General features: G+C 38.0%; 2 protein-coding genes across 2 annotated transcripts in view; one reads left to right on the forward strand and one right to left on the reverse strand.

The window, feature by feature from the left end:
- Nucleotides 1-21: 21 nt before the first annotated feature.
- Nucleotides 22-7,570, reverse strand: LOC135209688 (protein PET100 homolog, mitochondrial-like). The gene is made up of 3 exons (XM_064242439.1): nt 7,381-7,570; nt 496-660; nt 22-200 (listed from the first exon to the last, which is right to left on the reverse strand). The coding sequence occupies exons 2-3, from the start codon at nt 649-651 to the stop codon at nt 111-113; spliced, it is 246 nt and encodes an 81-aa protein (XP_064098509.1). The 5' UTR covers nt 652-660; nt 7,381-7,570; the 3' UTR covers nt 22-110.
- Nucleotides 7,571-11,548: 3,978 nt separating this feature from the next.
- Nucleotides 11,549-17,724, forward strand: part of LOC135209690 (zinc finger CCCH domain-containing protein 14-like) — a gene marked incomplete at its 3' end in the record, with an annotated part of 33,496 nt that continues 27,320 nt past the window's right edge. The window contains 5 exon segments of the mRNA XM_064242440.1: nt 11,549-11,743; nt 14,262-14,304; nt 14,505-14,666; nt 14,930-15,418; nt 15,651-15,886. Of these exon segments, the coding sequence (XP_064098510.1) occupies nt 11,705-11,743; nt 14,262-14,304; nt 14,505-14,666; nt 14,930-15,418; nt 15,651-15,886 (969 nt within the window).

A 17,724-nucleotide genomic window follows, 5' to 3' on the forward strand; every position in this document is an offset into this window, starting at 1 on the left:
TGATTCACAAAAGTATCCAAACACAACACTGTACTTTATTCAGTCAAAAACCATACATCTCTCAATACTGTCACTATTTACAACACACACTGTGATGTTCACAAAGTAAACTACTTTGATGCCCTCTCCTCTTCTTCCAAAGCTTTAAGAAGTTCTTTTTCCTTCCTCATGTGCATTTTTCTTATGCACTCTTCTATTTCCTGGAAGGGAATTTATAAAATAAATCTCACCATAAAGCATATCAGTATATTTCAAACAGCATACATTTACCTATTACCTATTAATATTCAATGCAAAATATTCAGTGTATAAATTATTAATATTCATTGTAAAATGTTCAGAGTATTAATATTTTTATCCACAATAAAGCTCATAAAAATGTACGTTAAGCTTTCAGTTGTCAAATATTCTTAATTCATGCCTTGCAAATAATTCTCTACTACATATATTAAAAAGATAATCACAGCACCGTAAAAACAGCTGTGATCTCATTACCTTCCCATGCATTTTCTCCAATGGAGGATACAGTTCTCTTCTCATCTGGACAACCCAATCTTCAAAATATTGTGGTTGGTTGAAGAAGTAAAAGACAGCCACAGGAAAGCTCATGTACATGGCCATCTTGGCAATCTCCAGCTTCCAACCACCCATTGTTGAACTCTGAATACAAAAGGAATTCAAGAATTCTACTCACTCTTTCACTAATGCATAATATTGTATAGTCATGTGCTTGTTTATAACCAGTGAATGTCTCTTCTTGAAGAAAGATATTTTTAAAATTTCTCATATGAGGTATTTAGTTCTTTCAACATTATATAATATAAAATGTACAGGATATAAGGCTGAGATATGTGACAAAATATTGAGTTAAAAATAAAGAGCTTATGCATATCTTAATTAATGTCCATTGACACTTACAGCCAAAAACTTTTTATGCAATAAAAGAATAAACAATAACTTTGGAAAAGAAAATATTAAGAAAAATAAGACCAATTAGAAAGTAAAAATTTTCTAAAATACGTAATTTGTATTTTCAAGGGTACACAAACCATAGCCTTTTATTTAAACTTCCTGAGCATGACACAGAACCAGTCTTTGAAACTAAATAGGGTGGTTAGCTGGTGGTAGGTGGGTAAGTGGGGAAATAAATGCACTCATCAGTTGTTACCAGCATCAGGGACTAAGTGGGGTGGTTGAGATGGGATTATGATGATAGGCTCTGATTTGACAAGCTATCACCTTTTACGTAGATCCACTCCTTAGGCGGGAGTTGTCTCTCAACTGACTGGCAACTCAAATCTCTATCCTGAAATGTCATAGTGAGCAGGGAAGTGAAGACTCCTGTAACCTCCTATTCAGTCTGGCATGGGGATGGCAAAGTGATATACACCTGAGCACGAGTGAGATGTGTCACAAATCCCAATTGAAAAGGAAATCCTTGGAGAACCAATTGGCAAGTGGTGAAGGGAACTCTCCCCCAACTACTTGCTGACATAAGCCACTACAGTCAAATTGTTGCTTATCAACACTGTGAAGTGACTCACCACAGGAATGTGAAATACTTGCAAGGTTAGCAGCACCATTTGCATTCCAAAATGCATACTGGCTACTCAGGTATGTGCCCCATCCTTTCTTCAATGTGTCTGACAACAGTGGCACCTCCGGATGTGGAAATTTGAAAGGAACTCCCACAAGGAGGTTCCTGTCATTCAGCCACCAAGCAAGGTCCTCCCTTAGCTGCCTGCTCAAGGGCATAAGCTGAGGCAGGGTCACTTGAGACTGACCAATGTTGTTTTAGTGACACGGATATGAATGCAGGTGGAGTTGCCTACACAAGATAAACTTCTCGAAGGATGACCAGTTACCAAGAATTAATTACTAGAGCTGGACTGGTTCATCGTATCAAAACAAGAGCTGCACCTGACAATTCATTGAGCTTGCTAACACAAGAATCTGAAGCCAAGATTCTTGCTGCTGCTATGTTTAAGTATGCGCAAGAAGTTAGCCTACTGTTTGGCCATGAGATCTGACACCTCCAAATTGATCAAATCACAAGGTCATGACAAAATGTGAAGAGACTGTCTCTCCAGGAGCAACTGCACCTCCAAAGAGACAAAAACTAGCCAATCATAAAAACCTGTGAATGGGTGCAAGCCAACACCAAGGTGAACATATGCATAAGCACATGGACAACTTCATCACAAACAAAATGGAAGTACTCCTGGAGAAGTGATGGAAAAACAACTGATAGTAAATGTTCACTTTATCACGTTCAAAAATATATTGAACAAAAAATCATAAACACCATATATACAATAAAGAGAAAGGCATCTCAATGTGATGGTTGCTCAGAGCACAGCAAGGCACTATAACTCATCCTCGACTAAAAAAAGTATTGGTTTATGGCAGATGAGTGTGGATTTGCCTACATCCAAATGAAAACTTGAATTACCAAGTTTCAATGACATTTACTGACTCATGCTGAGCTAAAATACTACATAAAAGGCAATGGTCTGTAATTCTGTAATCTGTATTATGTTCATTTAAAGAACATCCTTAATTACACATTTTTATTTTAATGTCTTGGGTTAGGTTGGGGTAAGAATAGGATATGTTAGGATGAATCACTTTAGTATGATAATCTAGTAGTTTATCATAATAGAATTTGATAAATTCCAAACTTATAAATGGAGGTCAAAGTCTTGGTCACAATTCCTTCAACTGAATAAGTCACATACCTAGCCCTCATTCATTCAAGCAAAATAAAATATCAGATTCATTAAAAAAATGAAAATTCACGAAAGGGTAAAAACAACAATCTGCGGTAGATCTGCAGTACTATTCTGCGGCGGCCTAGACTATGCCAGTTGCAGTTTTCTACACAGTTTTACCTCCTGAACAAGAATCTTAAGTAATATTTATTCGGATGACTGTAATTAACCCCCGGGGGCCAGTACTAAACACGGCGAAATACATTGGACGCCCCAATTCCAAGTGGATGTTGTATCCGCGGTTACATTCCTTGCAGTCCGTGCGGAAATATTCTGTAGAATTACCCAATCTGCATCAATTGTGCGATTTATTTACAAATCTTATAATACCTAAATTTAATTTCCAAATACTGAATGAAAACAAACAATTACAGTAGTTCCCCCATATTCGCAGGGGGATGCTTACCAGATGCCCCCACGAACAGCTAGAAGGATTACCCAATGCAGTCATTACCTAGATCTACCTTCCTACAAACTTCTCCATAGTAGTAGGTAGGCTATTCTTCAGTAAAACAAAAAATTAAATAGCAGTAGCCTACTACTATATTAAGATAAAATACAACTTCATGTGGCCATCTCCAATACTACTACTACATTAGGTAGGTACCCCAGACCAACCCAGCCTTAACCTTAACTAGGATGCCTTACCATCACCTAGCTGGGGAAGGGGTGTGTGGGAGATTTTGTGTCCTGGAAACCCCTCCCCAACATTCATGTGAGTCGGGACCCCTCCATTTACATAGGTAGGAATTAGGTACCTAAGCTACCAGACACTCCACCTGCTACCTAGGGGCTACCTACCTAGCCTGATTGCCGTAAGTTCAATGCCTAAGGATACCTAATACCTACGTAGGTAGGTAGGTAGGTAGCATCTCACAAGAATACGGTAGTACCTAGGTAGCATATAATACCTACTAGCTATTTATGACTCGCTAATTCCACCCTAACCGCATCCTTACTAGCCAATTGTTTGACTATGCTGTGACAGGTTAGGCTATCATTACGTAACCTTCTAGTTCTTACTTTACTAGGGTAAAACATCAAAGCAGGCCACGCCAGGCCAGCTACCATCAGTGCAAGCCACCCTCCGAAAAAGTACATTATAACGCGTCCTGACACCCGAGAGGGCATCAGTCGCGACTTGTTGTTGGTGAGAAACGGAGCTAAAGACCTCTACTCTCCTTTCGAAGTAAGTATTTTCCCCAAAGTTAGAAATTAAGGCCAAATTTTAAGATTTAAACAGATTTAAACAGAGGGTACTGAAAATGGCGCCCACGGCAGTGGAAATCTCACCAAAACGCTTTAGAAATTTTTACTTACAACTAAAAAATGTTTCGAAGATTGACGCCATCTCGATGTTTACGGAGTAGCTTGTGTCAATAAACTAACCATTTCCTGTGATAAATCCGCACACCACTTGTACCCACAGACGCTGGAGCACTTTTATCACAACAATCGAAACACGATTTCTCATCAACAACAAGCCAGGCGTAAACAGCTGTTGGGGTAGAAGATGACGAGAAGCGTGCTCTTGGCTAATTTTTAAATAAGTAGTAAAACATCAATATTTTACATATTTATGATGATTAATTTGAAAATATTCGTTATTGAAAAAGTAACTCGACTCTGACTCAAATTTAAGTAATTATTTTTCTGAATTAGAACGTTCTTTCAAGTTCTGTATTATGACGTCACGACATCTTGACTTTCGTATCTATTGTAAATAATTGCTATACTCAACTGTCATTGCAGAACAGTTACCAGTTATTCATGCAGATTGTTATCAGCTATACATGTAATTGTTATAATCGTAATGCGCATATATCTTTATTATTTATTTCTTTTTGGATATATGAAGATGTTTTACTGCTGATTATCGCCGTAGTGTGACGCAATCGTTTTCGGTCCATGGGCCTCTTGTCTGTTTTCGCACCATAAGAAATTATGGGGCCGAATTTAGCAATGACCAGAAAGTCGTTAAAAGAGGAAAGTTAGCATTGAGGGGCATATGTTTTGACTGAGAAAAATAAAAATTTATTCAATAGCTAGCTTGTAAAAAAATACTTGGTTATAAAAACTTGATTGACAACTAAGCAGCATGTCTACTATGGGTTTCAGAGACAGTGCAAGCAGGTTTTTTGGGCAATACCTATTTCTGTAACGAACACTCTTAACAGAACGAGATTTTGCTATAGTGCATTACACCCAGTGCCGTAATTTATAAGGGTATCGTGAATCACTAATCGTAAAGAATAACGACACTTGTCCTTGTACCAAGAGACAAAAACTCCATTATGCAGAAATGGATACGAACACGCGTATAAAGCTCCACCTACCCTCTCCCCAACCCCCCCCCCCCACCCCCCCCCCCCCTCCCCTTTTCTTCTTCGTTCCTCCGCCTTCCTTTCTCTCTCTCTCTCTCTCTCTCTCTGTTGCCATTCGGTATGTGTTGACCCTCCAACTGGGTATAAGACTACACACAAAACGTTGAAATTGGTGAAATTAGGCTATGTATTGGAAGTATATATACATAAATATAAAGCAATTTTATCATTATTGCATTACTATGACAACTAGAATTCATGGAAACAGTTTATAACCTGTTAAGCGTCACCCACGTAATAATACGTTTACCGCGATCTACTCGGTAGCGCCTTCAACGGGATATTACGTTCAAGACTTTAACTGTGCTTGTCAAGTCGTCAGCCCGTAATAATACGTTTACTCGCATAGAAAGTGTAGGAACATCATTTGGTAACACTCTCAGCACATGGGAAACTTATTTCCAGCCTGGCAACTCTTTCCTGGTGGTCGCTTATGCTAGAAAACTGCCTGTCCCTGTTGGTTTTCTTTCAATACGCTCGGGCGTTTATCGAGACAAATTGGATTTCGCGTCTTTCACAATGAATGTCCAAAGAGGAGGCATATTTCTTTAGGTGAGATCAATCAAATACTAGATGAGGAGTGTGATATTGATAACCTATTTGATGATGAGAGCTCTAGTTCTGAATCCTCCAGTGATGATACAAACTTTTCTTCAATTGCGGAGTGAAGATGACTTTTCTTTTCTTTGCCGAGTGACTGGACTCCGAGAGAGGGGGAGGAGAGAGAGAGAGACGAGAGAGAGAGAGAGAAGAGAGAGAGAGAGAGAGAATTTCCAACAGTTAATTACAGTATGAATAACAAGCATAAAAATCAATATTAACTTTGAAAAACTATCATCAGTGCTATGATCCCTGATTACAAAAAAAGCGTGAACGGTACGTTAGCAGCGAGCTCATCAAGGGCGGACGCTTAACAGGATAATGGAACGGCCGTATGTGTGAAGCCTCCACTAATGTGGGCCAACGATGATTTTGCATTCTTAGCATGCAAACATTAAAGCATGCAAACATTAAAGGTTACATTTATTTCTGGCATACGATTATTTAAGAAATTCAAAATACTAATAAAGACTGAAATCAATGAAAAGTGCTAGCAAAAACAAAAAAGCAAAAAAAAAAAAAAAACGTAGTCGTTCCTCTATGCACTTTTCCGTCTTCGTTCCTCTATGGTTTTCGGCAGCCAGATGTACGAAAACGTTAGAAACATTTGATTTTATCTACGTTAGAAATATCTGTAATTTTTCGGGGTAATTTGGTTGCAAAAAAGGGATAATATACATGAATTAAATCAAAATTTTAAATAACAATGTAAATTTAAACTAAATAACGAGTAAAGTAAACAGTTTAGGGAATAAAACTTTGCAGTTTCGTCGTCTGTCGTCGTCTGTCGTCGTCTGCTGTTTGTAATTGTGTTTATGGCGCGCGCGCTTAGAAACCAGGAACAGCAACGGGTTTAAAGTGCAATGTGGAGTGAACTGAGACCAAAATGTGTATAATAACAATCAAATAAGCACTGTGGAGTTTCAGTTGTGATGGCAGTAAGGATAAAAAAACCGCCGATTACAAGGTAAGAATGAATTCAGTTCCAACCATAACCCCGGGAATAACAAGTTTCATACTTCACTAATATAGGCAACAAAATGTTGTTTATTGTGCTGATTACAACTGCAATCTTGAGTAAGATCAATAAACGTTACATACATACGCTAACATTGTTCAAATGAGTGCTGGGAAGGCTGGGGAAAGATGGTGTCCGTCACTGATGAGAACCGTCCATGAAAAACGTAGCCGCCATATTGGATTTCAAAACTGCCATGAAAACATATTTTACGAAGAGCTCACATGCTTATTTTAGTTCGTATGGGGCTTTCATATATCACAATATGTTGACGAACTTCAGTCTTTTAAATGGTATGCTTAGAGTTGCAATTGTATTCATGTTTCACCAATTAAATATCGAGTGAATAAGACCCGTCTACCGTGATGAGGGTTGGCCTGTACTGATGTTTCCCCATAATAACTTGCTGGTGCCATGAAATCCGTGACTACTAGGTAGTAGGTCTATTACCTACCCATAAAAATAAAGGTATAAGGTATGTTGTCTTTATTACCTAGAATAGCTACAAAACGGAAAGAGTACTAGGTATATAATATCTAGTAGGTAATTAAAATAACTAGTAGAACTAGCTAGGTAGGTACTGGGTAGTCGTAAATAAATAACTTACTGCAACTGCAGCTCGCTAAAAATCTTGATGTCCGATTTTGTGACGTAGCAAGATTTATTTAAGCATCTGCGCCTCCAAATTCGTCCTAATATTTTATATGTTGGTGTCCATCTAACCTTAAATGTGGAACCCCATCTCAGAATAAGAGACTGTATCGCTTAGACCGTTGGGTAAGTGAAGGTGAACACAAGACTAAGGATTAAAGTGGGAAGAAGAAGAACACTCATAGGTTGTTGACAGTCATTTCTATAATTTATTGACAACAATACAGTAATAATTAGGTTACAAACATATCTAACCTTCCGGTGTTTCTTGTTGTAGAAAAGGGTAAGGATTAAGGATTAAAATAAACAGTTTAATGTGCCACTATTAAATAAAGTAATGTTAAAGACGTCTAAAAGGATAAAAAGGGGAATTCAGTTTTTTTTTTAAATATAATAAACAAATGAAAATGAAAGATTATAGAGTAAAACTGTGTAAAGTTAAAATAAACGCTATGTACCTCACGCGAATAGATTAGTGTAATGTGCCCGCAACTGTGTTTGTGGAGTGACCGCTAAGGAAACAGATCCAGGAACCTTCTATAAAGAATCAAAATTAATTTGAGTTGCAGCCAATGTCTTCATTGTAACATTTCTCTATATTACACATTTCTCAGTAAAACCAGATCAGTGACACAAATGGGAATTTTTTCCTGCTCTTTATGGTATAAAAATAATACCGAGACCCAAGAAATGGTAGTACCTACTGGGCATTTTATTCCTGGCGTGAGCTGCGTACGGTTGTTGAAACTTGTTAAAAGGTGGTTAACATGGTATGTGAGTGAATACACAACCATAATCAAATTTTTTGCCTTTAGTTGTATTTGAAGTGGATTTCTTGCTGTGCTCGTCTCTAACTGCCCAGTTGAAACTTCATTATTGTGTTGTGAATGTTGTCAAAAGAGTTTGATTGAGGCAGAGGTGAAGTTCCCCCAGTCTCAGTTCGGCATCTACACAACGTTCTTGGACGAATATTACCCGGTTTTTCTCAACCTCCCACTCCAACCCCAACACTGCGGCAGTAATTAATTTGATATTGTCTGTGATTTTTCATCGCCCTAGACACTAACCACTATAACCAGCAATGTGTCCGTGCGAGCTTGTGTAAACACTTCACATTAATTATCTCCTATTCTGTCCTTCTTTATGGGTAGGATTTGCTGCCCTGACTCCCAGACATTGATAGTTGCACTCGTCTCCGTGTGTGAATAAAAGAGAAGGAGAGAGAAACAGTACAGTGGAGGAGTTTTCTTTTAAGGTTGCCGAAAGCAATGGAGGGTCCTGCTGGTTCTGTTCACTGCACGTCACTGTGGAGGGTGGGAAGTGGGCATCCTGAGTGATGTTGAGGTGTTGTCACGCCTTATGTGAGGGGCTTCTAGGAGGCAGATCAATAATGGTCCAAAGGGCACGCTTGTCTTACATGTATTTTCCCCTTTAGAAGATAGACATCTATTTCATCTGGGGTAGTAGGGTGGGGTTCCTGATGGTAACAATTTTCCATGACTCTACGGATGTATCTCGTGATGTTTATAGTTGGAGTGTCCTGTGTCCGTCTACAAGAACTCGGGAGACACAATCCAGCTCTGCATGTGTGTCTGCACAGTAGGCGCAGTGTGAGAGGCGCTTCTGATGAAGGCGCTGATGGTGGTGCAGTACTTCTTGGTGCAATTGCTCACCCAGTTCAGGAACAAGCCAAGTTTGTCAGTTTTGTGTGCACCCAGGTGATGAATGCTGCTCTTATTACTCACAAGGAAGAGGAGGCAAATGTTTTTACAGCAGTACTCAGTGGTAAAATAGAGGCCTTTATGGACATGGAAGTCATGTTGCAGGAGCTCTGTTGCCTCCACAGTGTTGGTACATATGAGAGTATCATTGATATACTGACAGTTTCTTAATGGTAGCAAATACTTATTTTACGGTGCCTAAGTAGAAATTGGTGAAGACTGCTCTGAAGAGAGAACCCATTCCTATACCATCCTGTTGGACGTACATTTAGTCCCTGTGGATGATGAAGGGGGTCTTGTGGTACATATTTCGAGAAGGGCAAGGGATGTTATCAACAGTGCGATGGAATCTCTGCAGACAAATTTGGCGATTATTATTGTTATTTTTTTTTTTTGTAGCGATGTTGACGAATAGACACTCGCTCATCTAGGCAATGACTTATCCAGGGGATGCAGCTTTTAGGGCTTTCAAGAACTCGGCATAAAACTTCAGGCTGTGGCTGTCTGGAACATAGTTGGTCATAATGGCTTTTAACTTCTTGAAAAGATGGAACGTCAGAGCAGGGATCTGTCTAATTATGAGGTGTAATGGGTTACCTAGTTTGTATGTCTTCACATTCCCATATATATATATATAATATATATATATATATCTATATATATATATATATATATATATATTATATATATATATATATATAGAGAGAGAGAGAGAGAGAGAGAGAGAGAGAGAGAGAGAGAGAGAGAGAGAGTTTTCTGTACAGCGTATAATGCTGTATGAAACTCTCAGCTGCGGCCCATGAAACTTTCAGCCACGGCTATGGGGAGGCCTATGTTGTTGGAACCAATGGCAGTGCCCGACGCATGGTCATGGCTAATTTTAAACCTAAAATTAATTAAAAACTACAGAGTCTTAGATGGCTCCAATTTGGTATTTTTGATGATTGGAGGGAGGATGGTAACACCTATTTGCAGCCCTAGAGCCAGTGCGTAGCTTTTAAGAACTGAGGGCGGACAGAAAAATAGCCATCTCAATAGTTTTCTTTTACAGAAAACTAAAAGTCCAACTAACAATTGTATGACGCCGAAGAGATCCATATGATTGATGCAAGTGACAAAGCAACACTAGAAATCGATTCGAAGATACCTGCATTCATAGTCTTAGTCGAGGTTTTCTTATACATAGTTAAGCTTTTAAGTTCAAATTTTTCATCATAATAATTGTTGTTCTTTAGTGACTCTACATATCTTTTAAAAGATGGAAAAGAAACACAATATAACGGAAAACCTCATCTGGATTTTGACTACCTTTATGACCTACGTCGTCTTGTGATAGTGAGGCCAGTTCATCCCTTCCTTTCATTGACATTTAACCGAGAAGAATTGGGTATATGTGGCACTATTTTCAGGAAGTCACTTATCAGGGAGATGTTTCAGTCGAGTGATTTTTGTATTTGTCTAAAATTTGACTGTTTTTTGGCAAAATAGAATTTCACGTTTGAAGATATTCAGTCAAATTGGCACACATTTGTTTACCTGACTGGTTCTCGAAGAAAAAGACTTATCTCGGTTATTTGGTTGAATACTGTAATTTTGTTTTAATTTTCCATTAAAAATTGAGAAATGGTGAGTGACTTCATATAATTTAATCACAAAGACAAAAATGGTAAGCCTATCACAAGAGAAAAACTATCAGAAGTAGGAACAGACATGAAAAAACATGTCAGTGGTATACTACGTATATATATAAAAAAGAAACTGACGGTGTACATGTTTACAAATAAATGTGCAAACTTCATAAAGATATTTGCCCCCAGTCTTGTTTTCAATATTATGGTCGTCTCTTGTACGTTCCTGTTTAATTTAAATGGGAGGGAAAAAACAAATTTTCAGTTATTTCTCACATAAAATGATTTACTAAAATCTCTTTCGGGTTTCTAGATGTATGTTATTAACAATCGATTTAAAGGCAATTTAAGAAATCACAGCTACCGCACTTCTACATTTTCCGACTCAATTTTACTGTTATTTATGATGTATTATGTAACAACATATCTTTACATAAGCTTATTTCTGGCGTTTGTCTAATTTGATTAAGATGCATATGAAACTTTTAGCAAGATACCACAGTACAAGTTCACGATTAACCATAACTTCAACTTTTTTACGATGAGTGAAAGAGCTGTGATAAGTAGCAGCACATCCATTTGATCATCGAAGACTTTCGCCTCGCCGCTATAAACATGCCAGGAGTTTCTTTTAATCAGAACTTGTATTTGCCTATTTATAGCCATCGGTTTTCTTAAAGAAGAATTTACCTTCAATGATTTGTGGAAGAAATGCTCTTTAGCGTGACAAATTGCATCGAGTGGCGACGAATGAATCATACAGAACGTTTCTGTGTAGCCGTGGCTGCGCAGGTTTATAGTAGTAGGTAGTGAACGCATCTCTAGAAATTGTTTACGTTTTGACGGAGAGTGAACTGGGAGTCCTGCCAAAAAGATTACCAATAATAGTGAATTACACCGTATTTCTATTTACTCTGTACATCATTTGACAATGGAGGGCGTTGGCTCCGAAGTGAGCCTTAAGATTCGAGTAAGTATATTTGGATTGATCAGGTATATGATTCGGTGCACATCAAACTTGAAGAAGCAACTTGCTACTAAGTGGGATACTAGGCTATAGGCTAAACCATGAACCCCTAACGTAGCTAGTACCCAAATAGCTAATAGACTAGGTAATCTAATGACCTCCTTACTTATAAAAGGCTTCTTATTTGTTCTCTTAACCCTAAGGCTCACTGTCGGAACCCACAAGGTTATTTGACTTTTATATATATTAAGCATAGGGCTAGGCTAGTAGAAATGTCCTAATTATTGTTCGGCGTACACCATTTTAGCCTCTACCTACCTACTACCTACTTTTCCCATCCACATTAAGAGTATCAGCGTATCCCACATCCAAGAAAACGAAAACAAGCATCATTTTTCACATGTAGCTATTTTCACTCTTCTTTAGTCTCCTTAGTAGGCTACTTGATAGTACAAAAAGTCGGTAGGTCTAATGCTAGGCAATATAACTCCACACGGACTGCAAAGAAACGTTCCTGTGAATACGAAAGTCATTAGGGATTGGGGCGTTAAATGTATTTCATCATGTTGATATGAGCCCCTGGGGAATAGGTAATTACAGTAGACCCCCCAAAAAATAATGGTAAATTCTTAATAAGCAACCCAAATAGGTACTATAGGAAACTGTAATTTCCAAAGAAATACCCAATGCAGAGTTATTATCTAAATCTACCGAAAAGACTAGATATCATGAAATCTATCTCAAATTTACCTAGATTTTTATTCAATAGGCTTGTAACTAGGCTTCAAATTACATGCCCATGGAGCTAGCCTATTGTTAGGATGGCATTCTTACAATTGGGTCTGGGTTTAAAGTAGAAAATTATCGTTTTTCCTCAAAAGACACGATACACCATTCCAGTTCTGATATAAAATGGCAGCTTATTGAACAGTCTTGGGTCTCTAAATCTGAAGGCTGTGAAACCAACATAAGTGCATCTTTGGTCAGACAACTTGAAACCATATGTAGTACTACTTTAGTAATGTAAAAACCATTTGGAACTATTATGCTCTAAATTTGTACAATACAGTGTACAGCTTTGATAGTTTGTACAGCTGTCTAGCTATCACAGTGTATGACACCTTATTAGTTTATACAATTTTCAAAGCAATTTATATAGGCTATGTCGTCTTGGAAATACCAACGACTGTCTTTCATGTATGAGCATTCCTTAGTGTGAGCTAGTAGGTAGTGGTCACTGAAACTATATCATGGTGGTTGATTAGGGATAGCTAAGTGGGTGGGTGGGGGAAACTCCTTACTCATCCTTTGAGCTGGCACTTTTTCTTTTTTTCAACCACATTCAGGTTTTAACAACTTTCTGTGAGGTCATCAACATGAAATTCTTTAATTTTGTTATCATATTGAAGGTGTTTGTGTTATTTGTTCAGGGTGGATCTGAACAAGAAAAAATGATTAGCGAAAAAGTGTGAATGACTTCAGCAGATGTTTGGCTGCTTTATGTCTGTAGTGGTAAGTCTAATAAGAAGTTTGCTGGCTGGTCGTCTTTGCAGTGGAGAGGTTTGGCAATAGCAAAGAAAGGCCAAAACATGTACGTCAGTTCTTTTGAATAGGACTACGTACTCTGCCTTTGATACCACCAGATCACTTTGGCTACTTCTTCCCATACTACCCTCTCTCTCTTCTACCTTCTACTCATTTTCACCTACAAGACAAAATAAGAGCATGCATGTTAGGGCAAGTGACCAGCCCATGCTGTCCGACAGCAGTTACTCAGGTGCATATACTTATCTTTCCTTAGGTGAGACAGTGGCTCATGCTTGTGTTTTGACACTCCACCAATGCATAGGTGATGGCTTTGCTGGAATACTGATAAATTTTTCAGTCCTTCAGTATTCAGAGTAATTCATCTTTTGCTGCTATTTCTGCTAAGGAAATCAGTGATTTGCAGCCTCCAGTATCTGTTGTCTTGCTTGTTGAGATACTCTTGTGGTATTGAGCCAAGCCCAGACTCCTTCAGCATTGCTTGCTGTCTCAACGTAGCTCCACTTTGTTCATTCAAGTATACTGTGATACAGATATACTCTTTATTTAATTATATAGGTATATGAACAAAGCTGTATTTTTCAAAATACAAAAATCATTCAAATTGGGAGCTTTCATCAACCATAATTGTGGATTTTATATAAGATTTCTGGTCACAGTATAGTGATGCACCAAAGAAGATAAAGAAATTTTTCATGAATTGATGGCCACCCTAGTTAACACCATACCTTTTGAGATAGTATAACTAGTAGAACAAAAGACATTTGTTTTTAGAACATAGACATTTAATTTTCAAAGTTTTGAATGTTCACTTATCATAGTCATTTAAACCAAGAAATGTTTTCTATATTTAATCATGTAACATTGTAGTTTCTTCAAATTATGCTATGATATTTTACTGACTGTTGGATGCTCAAGTTTTTATGGATTATCATTTGGTTTCTTTTTTACTAATACAAAAACTTTCCTTTTTCAGTCTGCAATTAAAGCAAAATTGGTGGAACTTGGGACATACGTAGGTATGTATTGTATAGACATTGGAACTTTGTCATCACTGAATTGGCAAAACTAGCTTAAATTGATTGAAAAATGATTCATGTGTAATATGTTTAGGTAGATCAGAACTGGATAATAGAGTAGTACCCAGAATTTTGTTTTGTATATCAAGACTTATTTTGTTATCAAAAGCTGTCTTCAGTAATATTTTCTTGTTTTCTAGATGAAGAACTACCAGACTACATAATGGTTTTAGTAGCGAATAAAAAGACAAAAGACCAGATGGATGATGATTTGAGTTTATTCTTAGGACACAATACAGAACGTTTTACTTCGTGGCTTCATCATGTTTTACAGAAATTGAATGCAGCGGCCTTATTACAAGGTGTGTGTATTTTCTTTCTGCTTCTGTACACTGTGATATGTATGCCATATATACTTTTTGTATGTTTAGGTACTTCATTGAATGTTAATTTCCCTCAGAGATAAAGAAGATTATTAATGCAAGTTGGAACATACAACTAGTCATATATTATATTATTTGTAGTTTCATTGTGTTTTTTATTTTTGCTTGAAGGTAAATAAAATTACTTTTGTTGGCAAATGAATCTGGATATACCACTTAATCATTTGTCTTCTTAATCATAGTGACCACACCACAGCCTGAGGAAGGCAAGAAAAAGGATACTGAGGAAGAAAAGAAGAAAATGAAAGAAGATGAGAAGAAGAGGGAGAAAGATGAAGCCAAAAAAAGAGAAAAGGCTGAGGAAATGAAAAAAGTCAAAGATGAAGAGAAGAAAAAAAGTAAAGAAAAAGATAAGTTGGAAAAGAAAAAGAAACTTGACAGGAAGGAAAAGAACTTGAAGGTAGAAACTAATGATGAGGATGTTGCAGAAAAAGCAAAGAAGTTAAAAGACAAGGAAGGTAAAGAAAAAGTTAAAAATGGTGGTGATGAAGATGAAGGGGACTCTACCAGTGCTGTAGTGGATGGCCCTCAGGTTGCTACAAAGAAAATTAAACCTTTAGTGAGGGCAAAAGTATCTTCAGCTGACATTTTCAGAGCAGAAGCAGGTGATGATGGAAAAGAGGAAGAGGAGGATGTAGTTGATGATATGCTGGAACTCAGACCTGAAGTTGGTAAGTGCTGTTGCATTTTTTCTAGGTAGTAGAGTGATCCTACAAAGTATATACAAACCCTTGTTTTATGAAAGGGTTTTTGTTCAACATGGCTGGTACATTCATTGAAGGTTTTTAACAAGATGAATATACAGTATTGCTAAAAAAAAATTTTATTTACTCACATTTAATATTTTGATTATAATTATTAGATATTGTGTGGTACAGTGCTTAATTTGTGTATTACTTACAGATGAACTTGGTCTAGAACTAGCAGAGGAAGATTCTGCCCCCAAGAAGACCAAATCAGAACAAAGGAAGAAGATTGTTGCACCAAGAACCAGTAGTAGCAAAGATGATTCTGAGGTGGAACCAAGGCTTGAATCCAAGGTAAAGAAATCAAAACATGGCTCTCCTGCAACACGTACATCTGCAAAGGAAAGGCTTGGTCGTGTTGTTCCTTCAAAGTCTGATCAGCCAAAAGATAAGGTGAGCCCTTTTGGAGAGAAAGCGTATTGCTTTAATGGCATGTAGAATAGATTGGTAACTTTAATTTGGAATACGCATAATAAAATGGACATAAGTGCACTGGCTGCTTCAGAATTTTCATGTGCTACGTAAAGGGATATAACAAGTTGATTTATGTAAATGATATTTTCATACATTCAACTTACCTGTCAGATATATACATAGCTATCGACTCCAGTCGTCCCCGACAGAAATTCGAATTTCGCGGCACACGCTACAGGTAGGTCAGGTGTGATCTACCGGCCTGCCGCTGGGTGGCAGGACTAGGAACCATCCCCGTTTTCTAATCAGATTCTCTCTGTCGCTGGGAAGGTAAACATATGCTTTCCCTCCTGATTTGATTTTCGTGTTTCATCGCCATCGATCTTCTGGGCCGACTTTACAGGGAAGTACTGGATCGGTGGGGGTTGGCATACGTTTTTAATAAACTTTTTAATAACTTTTAATGAATTAACTTCGAAGTTTTCGAAGAATAGAGTATGTGTAACTACCGAAGTTTTCGGTAGACAATTACATAGTTTGCAAGAAAGGGAAATATAAATATTTATTCATTGATAAAGTGTAATAAATGTTAGAATTTGATGAGGAAAATAAGGTAACTTCCTATTTGAGGAAGTCAGAAAACATAGAACTAGATATGCTTTCTTTAGAAGCTTTAATAGCCCTCGTTCTGACAAGCAGTTAGAATATTAACAGTACTAGTAGTGTTTGTTTCCTCATCACCTTCTTACTTCACAGAAACTACAAATTCATTTGCAATTTGAAGATAAAGGAATGTAGCTCAAGATACGAGCTATTATAAGGTAAGAAGTGATTATAGTGTTCCCCATTGCAATAGAGGGTGCGTCTGATCGGCTCTGTCTCGCTCCCAGGCCTAGACCTCTTCCAAGCTCCCTGGCCCGGAGGAGAAGGAAAGTCGAAAGCTGTACGGAGGTTATGGAGAACCCCCACCGTTCAGGCGTTCCTCGGCAGGTTCTGTAGAACGTCCCAGACTGCCAGGGATAGCCATTGGAAAGGCATCCTAATTCAATGTGTCCCTCTTTGGTATTATCGTCTTGATGAATAAGGAGTAGAAACATTCAACGGCGTAGATTAAATGAAGATGCAAGATAATCTCGTCTGGCTATCGGAACCTCAGAAGAGACGGAGAAAGGAGAAGTATATGAAAATATATCTATTCTGAGAAGAACGAATTAGATATTAAAGAATATTGTTGATCGAATGAATTATAATGGGTCTCGTTTAGTGAGTACACATATATATAACTTTTAAGCTTCTAGCTCTTGGGTCATGAAGCTCCGGTAACGAGGCTCAATGCGCCTAAAGCGTCTGAAACAAGGCGCAAAGCGCCTGAACGAGACGCAAAGCACCTGAAGGGCCTGAATGATGGGCGGCAAAGTGCCTGAAAGACGATGAACCAGGATCTTTATCGGAAATGGAAGTCCTTCTCATTCAGAAGAAAGGAGGGCTATGTCGAAAATGGAAGTATTGTCGAATTCTAAGCAAGCAAAACAAATGTACAAGAGATCGGAACCTTCCGCACACAGAACCTTCCGCACAAGCGGAATCTTCCAGAAGGCGGAAGATTCCAGATTCGAATAACCTTCCAGACGTACAGAACTTTCCAGGCGAGGATCGCCTTTCAGATGCTCGGAACTTTCCAACAAGAAACTTTCTTTCAAGGGCGATACGTCTTCTAGGATCCAGGAGTATTCTGATCACGATACTCCTCCTAGGCGCCCAGGAGTATCGTGATCGGAAACGTGATACTCTTGCCAGGTGCCAGGAGTGTTCCGATC

The sequence above is a fragment of the Macrobrachium nipponense genome, chromosome 38, assembly GCF_015104395.2.
Source record: "Macrobrachium nipponense isolate FS-2020 chromosome 38, ASM1510439v2, whole genome shotgun sequence".
Classification (NCBI taxonomy): domain Eukaryota; kingdom Metazoa; phylum Arthropoda; class Malacostraca; order Decapoda; family Palaemonidae; genus Macrobrachium; species Macrobrachium nipponense.